This window comes from Cebidichthys violaceus, unplaced genomic scaffold (assembly GCF_023349555.1).
Source record: "Cebidichthys violaceus isolate CVI_PGR_0920_01 unplaced genomic scaffold, fCebVio1.0.p SCAF_20, whole genome shotgun sequence".
Classification (NCBI taxonomy): Eukaryota; Metazoa; Chordata; class Actinopteri; order Perciformes; family Stichaeidae; genus Cebidichthys; species Cebidichthys violaceus.
In genome coordinates this window covers 5,699,163-5,720,293 of record NW_027176373.1, presented here as the reverse complement: position 1 = coordinate 5,720,293, position 21,131 = coordinate 5,699,163, and the positions used below count along the sequence as shown (strand labels likewise).

General features: G+C 38.9%; 1 protein-coding gene across 5 annotated transcripts in view; it reads right to left on the bottom strand.

Annotated features, from left to right (window-relative positions):
- Nucleotides 1-21,131, bottom strand: part of LOC137876349 (neurexin-2-like) — a 109,646-nt gene that overhangs the window by 39,676 nt on the left and 48,839 nt on the right. For all 5 annotated transcript variants that reach the window (XM_068715836.1, XM_068715839.1, XM_068715837.1 and 2 more), the window contains 5 exons: nucleotides 18,981-19,100; nucleotides 18,516-18,897; nucleotides 17,411-17,601; nucleotides 16,039-16,212; nucleotides 14,328-14,447 (listed from right to left, as the gene is read on the bottom strand). In XM_068715836.1, coding sequence (XP_068571937.1) covers nucleotides 14,328-14,447; nucleotides 16,039-16,212; nucleotides 17,411-17,601; nucleotides 18,516-18,897; nucleotides 18,981-19,100 — 987 coding nt within the window. The remainder of the gene's footprint in view (nucleotides 1-14,327; nucleotides 14,448-16,038; nucleotides 16,213-17,410; nucleotides 17,602-18,515; nucleotides 18,898-18,980; nucleotides 19,101-21,131) is intronic.

Sequence of the window (21,131 nt, the reverse complement as noted above, 5' to 3'; positions counted from 1 at the left end):
GTGTTGTGAATTTGAGATCAAAAGCTGGATTTTTTTAAAATCAATTTATACAGAGAAACAAGTAAATAGTCTGTAAAGGAAAAACAGCATCACATGGACCTTGTCAAATACACTGAACGCCAACCTTGTTAGTCAAGGAAGGCTTTAAGTGTCACCACAAAATTTGACATGCATGTAAAACCCCTTATTTGTCTACAAGTCTGCTAATTACATGGTTTAGTTACAATGGCTTTGACTATTATTGCTATGCAGAACATTGAAGCTGTCTGAGTGCCTTGTTATGCCCTGTTTCCATAAACTAATCTGCTGAATGCCAATTTCATATGGATCGTGAGTTTTAATAGGTTACAGAAGTGGGCTGGGGAAAGTGAAGGATTAGTACATGGGCTTTTATCAGGCCACAGGGGCAGATTCAGCAGCTGAAGACAGCAGCCAGTTGCTGTGGCTGGAGGGAAAAGATGACAGTTGTGACCTCAAATACAGAAATCCATCTTAAGATGAAGTCTATCAAGAGTGATGTATAGTCTGCAGTTCATTGTATGCCAACCGCAGTCCCTTTGTATCGACTGCACGTAAGGCTGTTTGTCTGCTTGTGAGTCAGTATGTTCAACAATAATCCAAGGTGACATTTGCACCAGGCACATCAGGAAAACAAATCTTTTTGTTGCTAAATGTACCATCATAATATAGTATGCAACTGAAACGCCATTTTTCTAACACCATATTAATGACTTAGGTGCCGTGCTGTAATTACATGACAATGGAGGAGACAAAGGACTTTGATTTTAATGGTGCTCAACACAAAATTCTGAGCATATCCATTGCCCCAATATGGCTCTCAACATGGCGATGGCTGAGATTACGGTGCTAACAGTGCTTACCATGCAAACAATGGCAACAGCGCTGACAGAGCTAACATGTTTACCTTAGGAGGCTACACTTCCGCGACAAAGCCGTCGGTCGGGAGAGCGTCATCAGTTGTAACCACCGTATGAGGGCAGTGCAGAACGGCAGCCATGAGCTAACCAGTGGGGTACACTCACATGCACTAAAAACAAAGCACGTACAGGCTATGTCAACAAAGCACAGAGAAGCTCGAATAACAACACACACACAGAGGGAAAGCAAATTCATTCTCTGTTGAGGTAGACATTACTCACTATAACTTTACATAGCAGATAGGTGTTTGCTGCCATATTAGTTTTGTATAGAGAACATTTAAAGTGATTGTATCACCACTACAAACACAGCTACAAATGTGAGCTATAATTAGCTGAATACATCCTTTAACCTCATATGTATCTTATACGTTGGTCTAATTTCTGTTAGATTCAACTTGATCCTTGTTAGTGATGCAGTTTGGCATATGTTTTAAATCATGTTACAGTTCAAATGCATCTATAAACTAAGCACATATGATCTGGCTTTAAAGATCTCTTAAAGTCCTCTCATGTTGCTTTTAAAACTTGAGTGCCAGACCTGTTCATTTTGCAATTATGCACAATTGCGTTTAATCTGAAATGACCAACCTCTGGGGAAGCACATGTAAAATCATTTTAGAGGTGAAGTCCAGAGTATGACTTATGTAATCCAATCTAAACAATAATAGGTACTAAAGTTTAAGAATAGAATTGTGGATGTGCTACAAGTTGCTGCTGATGTTATGATGGTTCAAAATAAGGTGATGTTGTGGATCCTCAAACCAAAGTGTGGACACAAGCTTGCCAAAGTTTAGTGTAGACAACCACAATGACATAGCCGCATTGCATGCACTCTCTTTTCTTAAATTCTTAATTACAGTGGGTTATAATTTCATCACACACCAGGGTGAAAGCTCTGACTTTGAGAGAGGAACAGCCAGTAAATGATTTATAAGTGAGTGTGTCACTGTGTCTGTGAGTGTTAGACTGACAGAAAAACAGAAATGCAGCCAGAGTACGACAGACTCTGAATCTGAAGGCCTCTGTCTGTGCATCTTGCCTTTATGATGTAAACTGAATGTAACCTTTCTCCTCTCACACAGCCCCTGCAGTAGTGACTAGGAAGCCCTGCCTCTCCCTCTGGAGCCTGCATAGACTAGCATTCATCTGAGGCTCAGCTGCTGCGTGGTCTGGGTGTCAAGTGAATCCCACCATGTTTCCATGCAGAGCGGGGCACAGAGGGACAGTCAGAGCACGGGGGGAGCTGTCCACTTGGTAATCAAGCCTTGCATAATGTGAGTCCCAAAACTGGACAGCGCCTTAGAGACACATTGGAGAACATCATCCTGGAAATGGGAAAATGAACAGAGGCACTAAGTGCCAATATGAGACAATTTAGACTTCATCTTGTATCTCTACACACCCACACATTGTGTGCAGAGGCACCGAGCCTCTTGGCGAGCCTCTGACCCCACTTTTACACCATTTATTGCGGTAATTATATGTGCTCTTTCACCTGGAGGCAGATTATGATGGCCGTTACTTGGTTAGTGACAAAGCAATTTTGAGAAAGCATTCTTTCAATAAGTGTTAATATGAATATTATTACTAAATATCCTCTTTAACAAATTGCCTGCTATTATAAAAGGGAAATCTCCTCTCTGATGCAAATGGATCCTCTATGGATATGACTGTGTTCTAGCTGTAGATGTAGCCTTCTGACAAGCTCTTATCTATGGAGTCTGAAACTGCATATGGCTTTATAAATTGGTCATCACACCAAGGCTATTTCAGGCTGGTAAACGGCCTTTTTGGTAGCTCTTTTAAGGGAATATTTTAGTTTTATTCTTTGCTTATGATGCTGCAATAGAGGCTTTCCCTTCAGTCTACACACAAAGTGAGATGAAGCTGGGGGAAAACATCAATGTCTCTATTTTCTTTGAAATAAAACTTAAGTTGTTTGGGATTTTTGTTCCCACTTTCCCAATGTAATACTTGTGTATTATTGAACTTTTCACACAGCTGGAATCATGGTTGGATGATTGGACAGACAGATAGAGAGACATATAGATATACACTGCAAGCACACATACTCTGCAAACCATGTAGGCTAACCAAGACTTTCTGTAACTATGTCATAAACCAGTAATCAAGTTCTACATTATTAATTCCCATAATCTCAGCTACAAAATAGTGAAAATTGCTTTCCAACCAGAGGCATATCTTTTCTGGGGCATCACTGAGCCGGTAGCCTAAATTGCTGCGCTGTGTCATAAACTTGCTGTTGCTTGCATATATTTTCTTTTTATAAATTACAAAATTAATGAAAGAAGCAATGCCTTTTCACTATTTATGTGAAGTTCACTCCCATTGTTGCAATCCAGTTGCCACTGTGAACTTAAAGGGTAACTTCAGAATTTTTCAGCTTGGACCCTACTTTGCCATGTTTTTTGTCTGGCTGACTAATAATCAGCAATAATCATACGGTCGGTAGGATTACATTGCAGCCCATTTAGCGGCTGCCGTCTGCAGTAAATGTATGTCCACTCAAATAGTTGTTTTTTCACAGACAGACTCAGATTGCTATTATAAGTGTCTGACAAAATTCAGTTATGACATTAAACATCTTTTAGATAACACAAAACTATTTTTAAAAATATATATAAAATATATATATAATTTATTAGATAACAGCACCGGTGTCCCATGGCTCTCCTCTCTTCGGCTCTCACTCACGTTTCCACGTTGTCTTCCGGCAACAAGTCACATGACACAGAAACAATCAGTGAAAGGTAAGAAAAGTATTTATTTCTCTGTAGTCTTTTCCATAATGCTGTCAGATTCCTAAAATAACTACCTGTCAGTGGCAAAAACCAGCAATGTCGGTGGATGTGACTGACAGTGCTGAATTGCCCGAAATTATTATATTGCAGCTGGTTTAGCTGCTGCCAGCGTTATCTCTCAATACTCGACCAATTTCAGAAATTGCTGCCCCCATTAGTCACTTAGACACAACATGGGAAAATACAGATTCAAAAATACAGAAGTTACCCCTTAAATGGTTTCTTATTATTCAACACATACTTAATGATTAATTAATTAATTAATAATAATAATTCATTATTAAATAATATTACCGGAACAATAATTTCAGTAATATATCTACAGTAGAGCTCCTTAAAGAAGGAGGCGATTGGATGATGATAACTCTACTCCCTAAAAAACATTGAAGGCACAATGCTATGTTTAAGTGCACAAGCTCTTAAGCATTCTCATTTGGTACTGTTCGATCATAAAGTCTATGCAGCTTAAAGGAGCTGTTGAGGATGTTGACAATGGAATAGAGTCAGCTACTTTTAACAATGTATTCATTTAATATGACGTGTGGAAATTACATCAAATGTGTACGACTTTAATTACGGCTCTCACTCAATATGGGTCGCTTTCATGGCAATAAAACATCTGCTCGGCAGTGATGAATTCTTCTTGGTGAAGTATTTTAGTATTATTGAATGAACCATGAGGCAAAAATGAGATCAGGGAGAGGATTGATTTACCTGAACAATTAAGTGTCTTTGATTTAGCTGTGCAAGTATACTGATGTACTAAGGTTACAATAACTACCAAAGTTAAAGCGTCCTGCATTTTCCAATATATGACTATCTGGATCCTTATAATAATAATAATAATAACAATAATAATAATGATTATTTGTGGATGACTTCACATACTGAATAATAATGAGTCCTGCTCACAGTTTAAAAACTCTTAGATGATATATTTCCCTGTAGTCAATGTAATTACTATGCGCTGTAAGCTCAGCAATACTTTAATAAATTAAACTTAGACATCTTAGATAAACATCATTTAAGAGTTATAATGGTTGACATACTAGAATAGGATACTGACAAAAGCCAATATAACTCACTGTGCAAGTAAACAAGAGTGGCCAGTCTGATGTTGTGGAACTAAGAAATGGCCGCGGAGATTGCATCCTGTAACTTCCAATCTCAGACAATGTAACTTTGGTTTGAAGTCCTTGGTGGAGCAGAGTGAGGGAAGTGTGTATCATAAAGGTTTGGATATTTCTCCTAACTCTGTTAGTCAGTGTGACATTGGCGGAAGATTGAACTCCCTCTCCAGCAGTCAGTATTCGCAGGGTGAGTCATAAGAGACCATAACTAATCATGAAATAACCTGTTGCAAGTCTGAGTGAAACTGGCAGTGTGGCTTGTATTTTCCAATCTGTTAAGCATAGTTTAGCACAGCCCGTGTCTGTTTGCATTCTAATAAGCTATCAGTTTGCATTAAATTAACATAATCCGTGACGTTTTACCCAAAGGTTGTAAGAGGTCAGGGAAGTACGGTCTAGTGGCTTTAAATTGTGAGCTGAGGTTTATTTGTGGAGAACAAATTACTTCGATGATGTACATTCTTAAGGCTAATGACATCATTAAAGCACTGGGTACTTAAATGAAATACAACTTCAATCTTATCGCTGAAAATAAGAAGACTAAAAGTCAACAGCCATGCTAGTAGCTCCGTGAGGCTATAGAGTAATGCTCTTGTAAAGAAGAACAAACTATTGGATAGATAGATTAACCAAACTTTGGACAAACCAAAGTGAAGTTGAATCAAATGACTGTTTACTAGTACTTTCGATCCCATTGTGAATCCTCATACCTATTCGCAGATTAGTTTAGCAGAGCATCAAAAATGGTCATTACAGCTTTAAACCCATGGAAGTAAAAAAAAAAGAAAAAAAAAAGAAGAAAACATTCACCAATCTTGCTTTTGCTGCTATCTAGAAAATGCCCCTTGGTGTCCACTTGTTTCTACACAAGAGGTGATGTAACATCGTACTCTAGTGCCTTGCAACCAATTTAGGGTGTGGTAGAAGGTGCAATAGAATTGAATCCGACAGTGTAGCACATAAAAGTATGGTGATAAGTGACAATTTAACGTGTTAAAGTAACATCTGCAATATTTTTTTCTGAATATTGTATTAACCAAGAGGAACACTTATATACTACAGGTGAACAAAAACATGAGCACTTCAAACATTTCCAGCTGAACAGAAATACATTCTGTCAGTTTTCTGTTTGCAATACCCGTGGGGCAGCGATAGAGGAGAACATTGCTATCTAAACAACAAATGACATTGGGGATAAAGGAGACTGTGATCAGACTGCGGTGCTCACACTGTGAGCGACTTTGTGGGTAGTACTTGGTGGTGTGAAAGGATCTAATTGCATCTCTGAGTTAGTCAAATGCAGGTTTTAAAAAGGTAAATCGTGTATTTCCTCTGTCCTGATTGTAACACTGCGTTATGCAAATTAAGCTTAAAGTAGAAATGGAAACTTGATGACTTCCGCATGCCATTGAGTCTGATAATAAATACGAGTGGATCAGCTTTTCCATGTCAAGATACCATAGGAGTAACTACTACTACTCATCAATCAAGTCCGGAAATACAAATCAAATATTACATTTCATTCCACACTGAAGAGGTAATGTATAATGTAATGCAAGGCAAGGTAAGTTTTTTTGTATAGCCCATTAAAAGCATCAAAACATAAGGCAAAAGAAAGGAGATTTGCAAACTGAATACTAGAACTTGGGAAAAAAAATAAGCATTTTCTGTGTACCACAGGTTTGATTACACAATAGTATCTTGTTTATTGCTGGTTATGATTTATTGTTGATTCCTAAACTGAGGAACTTTGAATGGCTGTGATTACCACATAATACCAATTAATTACTATCAACCAAACTACTCATTTTGCAGAAGTGCAACTAAAACTAATTTCAGGAAATCACAAAGAAGAATTCGATTAGTGAAAAAATTCATCCATAGCCATTTTGTTAGTCAAGTTTTCCTGGTAGGTGTTGGGGAAATGAACAGATTGTAGCGGCAAAGCTAAATGCTGTTTTGTCACATGACTTCACTTGGTCTGAGGTTACAGTTCTATTTATTTCATCCAGCAATGATTATTTAATCTATTAATGTAATTTCTCTAGTGGATGACATCTAATTTGCTGTCCTCTTTGCCTGTTTTGTGTTAATAAATAGAAGTAAATGTGATAGTTTCAGTTCAGTAATTTGGTGGAAGCAAGCTATTTTAGCAATCCCTTCCTCTATTTTTGTGTCCTACCATTGCCATTTACCAAAAATAATTTATATGAACTGAAATCTTTTACCCATTGTCGACTCAAATTCTTAAGTGCACAGTTGGTAGAACAGCATCATCACTTTTTCTTTGTGCATTCTTCTACATTCATTCCTTGACAGCTTAATAAACAGTATGAGTCAGTGTGTCCGTGTCACTATGAGTCTCTCATACATTCACTCAAACATTGCTGAAACGGTTGAAAAAAAAAAATCATCTGCTCTGATTACTGGTGGCCCTTCTGTAAAAACTGGTAACGTCATGTTACTTACTAGAGTTTTTGGTTTCTGTATAGTGTTTCTCATATGACAATGCTGCCCTTTAGAGAAAGACCCTTAAAACACAACACATAAGAGAACAAAGACGTTTCTTAATGTGAGAAAGGACAAGAGGGCATTATCCCCTCAGGTGCTTGACTTCTTTTCACATCTATGAAAATATCAAACGTTTTCCACTCATGCATAAATGGCTGAAAAGCTGTTAAAAGGCAGTGAGTGGTTGGACATTGACCTGTGGTGTATTTCACAAGAAAACATTAAGTCTGCATGAGTTTTATTTTGGAAAAGTATTAAAGATTAAAGCAGCGATTCCTGTAAATCCCAGGTTCACTTTTCTAATGCTGTAAACTCTACCAGTCAATTACACAATACTCAAGATGTTCTACCTCCGTGAGGCAGCAGAGTGAAGCTGTGCCAGCAGTTTGGGGCTCAGACTATCCATAGGACTCACACAGAGCGGAGATTTGGCAGAGACTATCATTTCTGGGATACACTGTCTCTATACTGAGCAAAGATGACAAAGCAAGGTGGCTGAGGTAATCGCCATGGCAACTAATGGAAAAATCCTGACATCTAACTTCATAAGACGTTTGGAAATCGGTGCATAAGCATGCAGGATTTCTATATGCATAATAATTAGACATGTTTTGAAAATCAGTTTTGGTCCAACTATCCCTCCAACGCCTACCCAGCATGCACTGTGCAGAGCTCTGTTTACCCGGGATAGTCTATAAGCTTACCAAGAACTTTAACTCAGTTAAATTACAAAAACTGGAAAAATAGTTGCACGTATCAGAGATCAGGATCATCTCCAGATTTCACAATTTGGAATTAGATCTAACCTATGGCTTAAAATCTCTGTATACTGGCTCAAAATGGAATTCATTAATTTACTGGATTATAAAATACTGGTGCGACCACGTTGACTGAAATTGTGAAGACGAAATAGAGGCACTTTCCAGAAGTTATGAAAGGTTATTAACTTTGATGGAGTGCACTACTGTAATCAGTCTGAAAGCTTTTATCCATGTGTGTAATTTTCACCAATCAAGAGATGAATCTGAGGTTCAGCTGATAGTCACTCAAGACACAAGACTGTGGTGCTACAATGTCTTTGTTTGAAAAGCTCATAACAGGACAAAATAATGCCTGTCACAAAATATTGAATATTTAAATTCCCTCATGGTGCTCAGAAAGATGCTACAGATGCACACTACATTCACCCCAGAGTGGCCGTTAATAAGGTGAAATGGGCCACCAACAGTAGACTTTTCATGTAACAATGAATCTCTGCCACTACTGTATTAAGTGGCTGATAGAAGCACAATTCAGTTCTATATGCAGCTGGTAAGTGTAGGATGTAGTGTAATGATTGGTGGGGTATCATTATGTGATACTAAGCAAGCCAAGTCAGGACTTGGATTTGAACCCTCTGAAGTTAATTGTAGAGAATCAACAAAAGGTCAAACCCTCTTTCATGATGAACTCCTGCATGCATGGAGTGCAGTTTAATAAAGCGAGTCTAACTCTGTCCGCTCAACATTTAGTATAAAGAAGGAGCTTAGGCTCAAGCAATTTAGATTTCTATTTCTAAAGACTGCCAGATTTTCGAAGGTGATGTGTGAGTGGTTGGGACAATGAAATGAATGGTGCTGTGGGAGGTACCTACCTCCACCTCCACACCCTCAGACGTACTTGCTCTGTCAAACTCAATAACGCCTTTTTAATTAATGGTAACAATTCCTAATCATAAATCCTTACATATCCCTACATCTGTTAACAGTAAGTCAAGTAAAATGCATGTGCTTCACACAGAGTGGACACAAAGGCAAAGAGGTCCTTTTTGTATTTAACTTTTTAAAAAGATAATTTATGTTGCCATACTGTACATTTATGCAAGCCTCTTAAAGGCATGTCTGCTTGATCCAGACCATTGACTTTATAAGGCCCAGACTCAGAAGTGTCTCAGAAGTCTATTTCGGGTAGGCCACCATGTTATGAACAGCCATATGTTTTCTTGAGCCTCGGTCCCGGGGTGCGAGATTAAGTCTGAACCTCTATCCTGGATTATTCTTGTAGCCTTTGGGATACACTCATAATTGTCAATGACTCTACCTGAAATTAAGGTCAATATGAAAAAGGGATTGAGCTCCCATACTTTTACTTTTGTACACTATAGTACAACAGAGAACAACACTTCAGAGACACACACTTGTTTTAGTTATCTAGAAAAAGCTTTAATATATTCCAAAACTATCACCTTTAAAAAGTGTCTTTTATTTGTAACTGAGAGGAGAAATCAGGACTACAGTGTGGGATCCTTTTTTTTTTCTTTACTTTCTGTAATTCGTTTTTTGAAAACAAAAATACAACTACAAATAAATTACACAATCTTAACTAAAGAAATACAAATAAATGGTGGTTTAAATTGGAGGCAATGAAGGTTCTTATATACAAGGGTCTAACTGAACTGATAATGATTCTTACATCCCATTGTAGGAGAAGAGGTGTAAAGAATGGTTAAGTGTATTACGGTATAGAATCCTTTGATAATACAAACTTCATCCATCTCCTTTGATGAAATGGAAAACCATTGTAGTTCTGGCACAAAAAAAATGAAAGCTAGATGCAATGCTTGCTAACTGCAATACGAAAGAACAAAGGAAGACAGCTGCTGTCTAGTACCAAATCACTGTACCTTGCCTGCATGCCTGGAGGCTGCAGGCTCAATTTACAGTCCGCCTTAACTCCATGGGTATTAAACAATTCAAAGGAAATGTTGACTTACAAATTGATGGCGATGGTGGATTCCACTCTGCAGATAGTTGATAGGTGCCAACACTGTAGTTATATAAAGCCATATCAGGTGGAATTTCATATGTTTGTCAAATATGCAGGGCGCATATTTGGGCATTTGTGGACTCGCATGGTTGGGATGGGGTGGGAGGATATACTAGAGGATTAGTAGTGAAAAAGACACTTCAACAGTTGTGCCACGTTAAGTTAAAATCAGCGGTTGCCCATTGTGGCTTTAAATGCTGTCATGCAATACATTTTTTCACAGCTGTCGTTTTTTTATGGGCTAAATGGAAGTTAAGTGAAAAAAGAATAGTATGGGTATTTGTTTGGATATACTTACATAATTACACAAACACACTAAGACATAAACTTTTGCAAATGCGCACACACACACACACACACACACACACACACACACACACACACACACACACACACACACACACACGTAATGAATATACGAAAATAATAATCTGAAGCTACAGAGGTTAATCAATAATTACACCCTCCATATGTTTACAGAAAGAAGCGCTGACAATTGAGCACAGAACATCATTATATATCTGGGTGACTTTGGTGATGAAATGATGACCTGGAGGTAATTAGCACAGATGTTTGTGGCACTTGGTAAATTGCTTTCTGTATATGAATATAAATGTACTGCAGCAACAAACCAACTCAGGAATATTGGTTGCTTGATAAGCTTCTACACTTCTGCTTTGTTTTTAATGAGGTTATAGTTAGTTAGATAGATAGATAATAGCTAATCCATACACACAAATCTTGGAATATTTTGCAGCCCTTCTGGACTGGCACACAGACAGAGAAGAAGACAAAGGTGGGAGGAGAAGATTGTTTGTTTTAGGCTTTAGTGTTGGCGAGAAAATCTAAGCAGCAGATTGTAGCATGGATGAAACACGCTGCACCAACTAATACTGATGGTTACAAAACCATTGTCCTGCCTACATATTTGTTTGTTTTCACGTTATTGTCACATTCTCCATTTGTTTTAATGACTTTGATGATGGCTCAATGTGAAGCATGGGGCTTGTTATTTCCTCTTTGGCTTGATGTATTGGTTTGACCTTTGATATCGGCCAGAAATGCCATTTACCACCCACATGATTGAGATTCCTCCCTAAACGCTGCTGAATGAAAATCAAATATGCTGCAACTAAATTGCTTTTCTTTTTTTTATGTTTTTGTTTTTTTGCTTTTAATTGTTCAATGATAGTCTTCTAAATGCAAGAATACTTTCGAGTGTCTCCCCTACAATTGCAGGGGTGGAGATCATTTATTTTAAAGCACCGCTTTAGTGCAGCCGTGTAATCTTAAAGGTAGAGCCTTTTGGTAAGTGAACACAGATCAATTGTGGGCCATAAAAATGGAAGATTTGAAATATACGTTGGCAGCTCTTGTCCAAAATTAAGACAAAATGACAGAAACATGCTGTTACATCATTGAAATTGACAAGATCTGTATTAAATATCCTTCAAACAGCCAGATCTTGCCTCTGTCTCTGGCAACAAAATATGAATGTACATACATTCATGTCTGCAACACTTGTTAGAAAGAGTGCTATGAAGGTTAAGCCTTAGGCGGCAGTTAAAAGTTCTGGCTTAGATGATGTGATGTGCATCAAATTCGCTGCAATTACAGAAAATATAGAAAATCAAATAAGACTGGGGTTGAACAACTGCATACCAACATGCAATCTCTCTCAAGGGGAGCCATTATCAAGTTTAATGAAGATCAACATGTTTTTTCTTCTTGCTTTCTTTTGACAAAACACAGCCGACAAGAACTATTATCTTCGTGGAAATAGACATGAATAGTGTAAAAAAAGCTCAATGTGGACAAACACAGCTTTAAGAGGTACTCAATTGAAAAGCAATGCATTGAGTCATCCAAGACTTTTCAAGTTTTCCTCCAAGAATTTTGTCAACAAGGAAATAAAAAGTTTGAATTATGTGTTTAGTTTCTATTGGAATAATGATAAATAGCAACATGTTACAGCCACCGACAGGGTTTTTTCTCTGAAATTGTAATTTTATAATGCCATCTACATTCTTCCCTTTTTGAAATGCAGTAAAAAAGATATCAGCAGAATGTATTAATGAGGTATATCAGACACAAAAAGAACTATAGGCTCTCCTGTTTTATCCAATAAAGACATGTCTGCTTGCTCATGCAGACAAAAAGCAGCTTGAATACCATAATATACATTTTAATCCGGGTGCACAGTCTTGGGACAGTAATTGACGGAACAGATAAAGACTAGAGAGGACAAACTATTGATTTTCAGGTTAGATCAATACATTACAGGAGCAAGCACATTTGGGTGTGTGTTTACGTTTGGAACACAGGAAGCAAGCAGATTAATGAGATAAGTTGCTGAAATAAATGGAGGAAGTAAGTGGCTCTTTGTTATTAGATAACTGCCTGTATGTAAGTAAGTTCTGTACATCGACACGAGAAAATAGGGTTTTTTTTGTCTTAGCTTCCTAAAATATATAATTAGACTGTAACGCAAAACTGTAATCAGTGTGAACAACCAAATAAATGTCTTTATAATATCGATGATGAGGTGCATTTTCCTAAAATAGATGTTCCTCCAGAGTAAAATACAGTAAATGCCAGATATCTTTATCCTGCAAACATGACTTTCTCTCACAGAATTACCATCAAATTATCCTAAAATTGCCCCCCCTACAGAGTTTAATGTCCTTTTCTGTCTTAAAACAATACCGCATAACAGCACATTTCAATAACGATTACCACAAAGGCACAATTCTTGCAGTTATTCTAAATGACTCTGTAGCAAATGAAGCTTAACTCGGCGTGACCACTGGACCAATAAGCTTAATGCTAATCTCTTGCTATTATAAGTATGAAAAGCTTCTGGTAAAAGTCGGGTCTATTACTATGGACATAGAGGGCTCTTTATGGCGGAGAAAGCAATCAGACAGGAGGTTTTTGAAATGTGGTGCTATCAATCATCATGTGCAATTAGTGTGCAATTGATTCCTCAAGTCAAAATGCAATACATCACCATGTATTTACATGCATGTATAATACATATAAATGTTCTTATTGGACAGTTTATGTTGACGTTTGAAAATATAGGACTAAGCTAAAACAGGTAGCAATGTTTCCAATCACATTCAATCTTGTTTTTGAGTACAACATAACACTCAAACTACACAATCACAGAGAATGAACAGTGTGTCATCTGTGTCACTCACATGTGTGTCACTGATGGAATAGAAAAGCCAACATATATGACTGAAGAGTGACCAATCGTTAATTTTTTCATGATCATAGTTCTTTTTAAAGGACTATTTTAGCAGTGTTTTTGCATGCTTTACCCATTGACTACAAATCACTTATACGCTGCATCACTTTCGATCATTTTCCAAAGAATACCACAAGTCCTTAGATTGATTTTCTAGCCTTGAGGAAGCTGTTGGTTTCATTTCAATACAGTGACAAAATGTACTTGCAGATCCTATGAATTTGCCTAAAATGGGCAATCAATCACAAAGAGCATCACATGTGCTCCTACTGTGAAAGTTATGCAAAGAACGGTCAAGTACTGGTGTCACTGGTGTGTGGCTCTGTACTTGTGAGGACAGATTCTTCTGAAATGTCTGCATGCAAATGAGAGGCCACCAACTGATTAAAGCAATAAGAAAAAAAATTCTATGAAATACTACACAATTTCACCTTCATGGCTCTAAAAACAAACTTATCCATGAAAAAAAATATTCTTGTCGAGAGAGGCCACAGATATATATTGTCTAGTTTCAGCGATTCACAAGCCAAGAAACGTTTGGAACCACTGAGTGATAAAAGGAAAATGAAATCCTTTGAATTTTCCTCGACACTAATGACAGATTGGCAAACCTGTTACAACCACAAATCAGCCCAAAAACCCACTGTGAGTGGCTCTGAGAGGGCACAATTATTTGTAATCTACAATGCCATCTGTTGTCTGGCTTAATGTTCTTTATAAGGGAATTCATATTTTACTGATATTTGCAATTGTCGACCAATCACTTCAGTGTGGTATCTGATCATTTTCATAATTCATCCTCTAGACATCTGTGAAATATCTCCCCACCATTCTAGCCAGTCAGGCGTAATACACCTGCACTTACGGTCACTGCAGAACGGCCCCCCGTAGGTGGTCATGGTGCAGTCACATGAGAAGCCCTCCCACAGCTGCAGACACACTCCCTGGTGGTGGCAGGAGTCCTCTGTGCAGGTGGTGCTGGGACCTGCAGGGTGTTGACAGCAGATTTACCAGGTGCTTTCTTTTCATTCTATTCATGTATCTTTACTACAATTCAAAAGGAATAAATATGTTATACTTAGCCAGTCATTACTGCACAGTAGGTCTGCAGATATTCATCTTTTGATAGAAAATTTTAACGTGAAGTGATTTTATTACTTGTATTCTACAAGCTGCAGAAAAGGAGGTTCAGCAAGACAACTATAGCAATTTAAAAAAGACAATTAAGACAGCTGTTTAACCATCAATTGTATGCAACTGATTACTGTTTGCCAATTACAGCCTAGTTTACACTCGTCATTATGACGTAATAACGGCGGATGCGTGGATGGTTGTGCACCTCTGAATTTTTGTATTTTGTATTTTTGTGAGCGTCACAAATAGTTCACTGATAAAAACACTATTTACATGTCTAGGGATTATACAAAACAGGCCAATTTGTTTTGAGATGCTTTAAAAACAGGAGGTCTTAAAACGCTTCATTTGAGTATATATTTTGCCAGCCAAATCAAATTGTTTACAGGATATTCAACCTTCGTTTCTTTATGATGCATGTAATACTTGTTTCTTTACAGGGCTTGTACAAAGGCAATAATAAAGTCCATAAATATGAGATATGAGTTTACAGTTAATTGATTAACTGTAAACTCATGGTTTATGGTTTGATGCCAGTTACACCTACCTATGGGCATTTCTATGGGTTACACGGAGTGTCTCTTTGATTCTTCACAGTTCATTTTGTTTGTACACCCTCTGGCGTTTCGGAGAATAATGTAGCGCACAGAGTATAAACGGCTCCGTTCATGCTCGGAGCTTGCGCGCTGTCTGCAGAGACTCGCGCTACAACGCCAAGCACGAGTATATACAAAGCTTACCTCCACAAAGATCAGAGACAATGTGATGGACTGTGTGTCCGTCTGACTTTGTTTGTGTCACTGTGTCCACCCCATTTAAAAATCTAAAACAATAAAATGCTGTCCACAATCATACGGATTAATGATTTTGTTTATGTCCCTATGACCACTATCAGGCAACAACCATCTACTCATCATCAAATCTCCTCAGTGGTAACACAGAGTGGCGTAAAGTTGACTTTACTCACTCAAGCTTCAAAATGGAAGACATTATTGATTTGGCAGACTCCATGACCTTTACCCAAGTGCCACCGTCAACAAAACTTTGGGTATACTTATATACCTACTCTGTCTTAGGTAGCCATTGCTTTTTCAGGAAACATTGCACAGGTTAAGTCACAGCAAAACTCTGCACTTTACTAATTGCTCTCTTGTTTGATTAGAACTCAGCAAAAGCAGCTGGACATCTTGACTGCCGAGTGAAATTATTACATGTAAGTGTGTATAATCAGAAATAATAAAACCACAGAAGGTATTCACTGGCCAATCATACTGGAGCATTCAACAAAGCTGTTAAATACCATAACAAATGTGGTGTGATTAGTTTTCTGTGAGCGGTCACTCTGAGTTCCTCTGTTTTCGTCTCTGCTCTGATACTAGGAAATCAGATTACAGGAATGATTCACAGGCATTTCATACTTCCCAGTGTGTTCCCGGCCTCACCTCCACAGCCGTGCTCCACCTCTCCCACCTTGTGAAGGGCATCGGCCAATAGGTCGGGGAGTCTTCCGTTCAAGTCCACGGATGCCAGGCAGCCCTGGTATCCTTCCCGGGATGCTATTAACCTGGGCAGGCTGCTGTACATGCTCTTCCCAACACCACCAACGTACAGCTCCCCTGTGAGATACATGAGTCGGTCAAGAGAGAATCACAACCGAGCATATGTTGATGTACTGTATGTCTTAAAACATTGGCTACGCAGACAATGCGCATGGTAAATAATACAAATAATTAGTAAATTAATAAATAATGCAAAAATAATTAAGATGTATGAGAGTATAGTGCAAATATGAGTATGTACACTCAGTGGCCGAATTATTAGGGTACACCCGTACAATCTAATGCAATCCAACACAACCCCAACCCCCAATATATGGGAAAGATTTTACATTTTAGAGCCATCTCTGAACATAATGTAGCCTAGTGACCTCAAATATATACATGTATTTTAATTAATATTTACTATAAAAACTAAAGTATTATTATTATCTCTGCCAGGAGAATAATGTAATTGCTTGCGTGTGTGTGTGTGTGTGCACCACTGTGTCTGTCCACGCCTATACTCACATTCTGCTGAAGGAAACTGTGTAATATTTTGTGTGGCCAGTTATGGCTGCATAACTGGCCACAGACTGGTCAAAGACCTCTTGTGGTTGCAGTGACTCACACTTTCTCAAAGAATATTTATTGCCTGTTTCATATTGCCATTGACTGCCTGCTGACTCCTCATTCACTATTCTTAACCAGGTCAAAGCCGGTAGGGGCTGTGAGCGATAACACAACTGAGTGCATCGCCAACCCCCAGCAGCTACTCTGCGCCCAGTGGGGGGGGGGGGACAGTTTGCTCACTTTTAGTGTTTTGGACGATGTGTTTGGTGCACAGCTTACAGCTAACAGAATTACCAGGACACACACTGCCGAGTACATCGCCGTCACTCAGCCATTGCTACGCGGGCAGACAACTTCAACAGTTGAATTTTTTTGTTAGCAAGATTGAAATGTAGTGAGGTGTGTTTTGCAACGCCTTATGGCTATCGGTTGTATTAATTCAATCACACAATAGAGCAGTGGTTGCTGCAGACAAACCTGGCAGAGATCTGCACTCTACTGAGTACATCTTTCTAGATAAGTATTGTAATCATTGCCTCCAAAAAAATACAAAAAATAACCCATTCAACACAAAGGTTAACGCAATTTTTTGAGTGAATGTGTTGGAATATTATTTAAAATTACAACACGAACATGAAACACTGAATGCCCTGTGTTAGCAAGTATTCACTGTGTCCTCTCATAAACAATTGTTCAGATAATTTACCTTTTAAATCCAGGTTGCGGGCTCCATTGGCGTGTTGGGTGACAGTGCGAGAATCAATCTTAAGGATGTGCACATTGTTGTTGTCACGGGAGATAACCACATTGTGCCACTGGTTGTCATTAAGTGGCTTGTCAGAGTTTCCCTTCATTAGCGACGGCCCATTTCCCAAGTCAAAAACATAATGGATGTACCTACAGGACAATGCAGATGTTTACATTCAGTATTTCTCATGTAGCATCATTTCTCCACATATCATATGCTGTTATGTGATTATGCTGTGGCATGTCTCAAACTATGCTAGCCATGCAGTTGTGTGCACTGCTGCCTACCAGTCTGTTTTGGGATAAAACCACTGAGGGGGCTCAAAGTCAGAAATGTTCTTTGTTGAAGTACGGATAAATAACAGGGAATGAACGAAAAAAAGCACACGCGGCAAGGCTTAAGGCACATCATCATGTTGATATTAAATTTGATCAACAGACTGTCAAAAAAACTAAATCTTGTTTGAATTTAAGCAACATCCATGACAAAGCTGCTACACTTCACACAATACATTGAGCAGCCTGAAAACTCTGACAGAAGTGTTGGAAGCCATATTTCGTCTGTGTTGTCTGTGTGAGCTACTGCTGCAGGCTCCAGAGCCTCCTGCTGACTAATTGCTTACTGGGACAGAGTCTGTGCAAGGTTTGACAGTGGGAAGCTACAATTGTTGCTTCAATGCTCCGTTTTCCTATTCTCTCTGGAACAGAAATTATCTCCAATGAATAAAACATTTGGAACATATTTGTAGCCAAATGTGCTTGAGTGGGTCTGAGTGTGAGTTTGACACCAGTACTGTGGTAATGGCAGTTATTGTTTTTGTACTCAAGCTTCCTCTATCTGCTTCTCTCCCTTTAACAAAATTATTTATGATGAGCAAAAGATTGTAAAGCTATTTTGTCCCGCTATCAAGATATTAATCATGATCGAGTAATTATGACCCAAAGAAAGAATTATATTGTTAAAAAAGTACAAAATTAGGCAGATATAGTAACCTCCTGTCGCTTCTATCTTTCCACAGCCCTGTATGTAGATTACAGCTCAGTCCAAACATCGCAGCACTTACCCTTTGACCAGCTCCACCACGATGAAGTCACTACCATCTCCAGAGTTGTAGAGTATCAGGCCGTCAGGACTGGTGGTTTTGAACTGGAAGAAAAGGTGCATGGAGGCGTAGGCCTGCAAGGTGGAGAAGGCCAAGTAGCTGGCTTGCGCTAGAAAAGTCACAGGATTGGCCACAATATGCCTCATGCCAAATCGAGCATTCAGCTCACAGTAGGAGATGTCTCCGTTCTTGCACTGGTCCAGATAGAGCATCCCATTAAAGGAGAGGGCTTGCAGATGGCCAATGAAGTTGGAAGGCATCACGGAGATGAAACGCCGCTCGGTCATGATCCCTGTTTCTATGTTACTGAATTCCAGACGAGTGTGGGCGCCCGTCATGTGGCCTATGGAACAAAATATGCAGCTTAGATTTCAAATACCTTTCAATATCTGTTCTTTTGCAAGCTCCTTTATTCCTACTATATACCTTCCACTGTCACATTGTCCACAGAGAGTTGCAAATTCTTCCCACGCCGCACCACCTTCACTGTGTGCCATTCATTGTCATTCAGCTTCTCGCCTACCAGGAGTACCTCTGGTCCCTTGCCTAAGAGGAGGAAAGCGTCGAGTGACAATCATACCACATCAGCTCAGTACACACCCTTTCCACATGAAGCTCTCTCTTCAGGGTCAATACATTCATTCACTTCCAGAACCACACACACACACACACACACACACACACACACACACACACACACACACACACACACACACACGTCAATGTTCACCTGCAACCAACACTTTGCACTCACTCAAAACAGATTTAAAGGAGGACTAAAACAAAGAAACTGCAGTAATAGCTCCTATTCTACAGGTTGAATAGACAACATGTGTACAATTATTTATATACTGAAATTATATGATGCATGCTTTGTCTTTATAGAGTGACGTGATTGATGTCATCTGGGGATAAAATGGTGTTACAACGGGCTCAAACATATAGCTTTAAGTTTCAAGATTTCTACACTATCCTCTGCCTTTCTCGCCGGTTTTAAAATAGGTCACAGTGCAGAAGCTTGCCACTGCAGCACCGTCATCCCAAATCAGTGCCTATGCAACAGGCCGACACGGCAGTTCAAAGGAGTTCTGACATCGCTTGGGAAACTAATTGGCCATGCCTAAGCTGACTGCGCCTTTAGGGGTTTGTCTGTCTAATTGAGCTCAGGGTGTAGGAGAATTACAGGGGACGTACAGAGGGCAATAAATGGAAAACATCAACTGGTTTCCGAACACTGCACTGTTTCATCCTCGGGGAAATAAAACTGCAACTGGAGATTTTGTCCAGGGCTGCATATCAAGTGTCTTTACAGCACACGGCATGATACCACCATCCACCTGCTGAATATCGACTGCGCACACCAGACAGATCAATTGCATCAAATCCTGCTCCTTCTATATTTGATGGATTTTCTTTAACACTGCAAAACAAACCACTCGCTGGAATAATGTCAAACATAAAAACAGAATTGTTTATCTTGTAAATCTCCATCATGAAAACAGACATGCAAACCAGAGTTGCTGTAATGAAAAAGGATAGTGGGAACAAAGTGACCAAGCCTTTGTAGCCCGCGGATTGCATCTAACAGCTCAAGGCTACTCTCATAACACACCTCAATCTCTAACCGAAGTGTCCACGGTCAAGTTGCATTGTGGGTAATGTAGGTGCCAAGTATGAAGGAAGGAAAACGTGTGGAATAAGAAAGATCGATGGCTCGGCTGCGTTGATTTTAGATGAATGAAACATTTACTATCATGTTTACAGTGTTATTTGTTGGTGTAGTTAAATTTGAAAGTGAGGTCATAAATAATTTTGTCTCAATAAATAAAAATGAAGCACTCATAGTAAAACTGACTGCGCAGCCTGTGTTCTTTTTCATCAGTGATAGTGATCTATCTCTAACAGCGCGGTGGGGAGCAAAATTACTGGAATATAATATGTTTTCACACAGACATCTGACTGTAAACCCTTTGAAATGTTGGCCCCTATCAAAGTGCCTTTGCTTTACAAGCTAAGCTTCCAGAGGCTCGAGAGCAAGCCGTACATGTAAAGAGTCTATTTCGTCCAGTTTGATCCTCAGCTAAAATTGAATTTGATTCATATTTTCAAACAAGGATAACTTCAAAGGCATGGTGCAGTTATACAGGTCAGCATTATGAGTGAGCCGAGACTTTGAACACAGGAAGTGCATGTTAATCAAAGCATGTTATGGTAATTCTGTAATTTTGTAGGACAAATGCCTCTTTTAAAAAGTGTGTTGTGTACCATTATTCCCCATATTCCGGAGGATTAATCAAGAGCATTGCAGCAAAATTTGTTCTTACAACAATTTCCCTCCCACTGACGGCTTACAAGCAGCTGCTGGAGATGGGCCGTCTCTTTGAAGCTACACTCGCAAGATCAATCACTTGAGAAATCTGAATCAAGTTGTAAGATAAGCCTTAGAGGTAATCAAAGCAACAATATTCAAAATTCACAAGGAGTCCATGGTGGAAACTGTGATTCTTTTCAATGATAGCGCTCACTAAATGATGATCATTTAAATAATTTAGGCCGATAATTCTGGAATTTAAAATT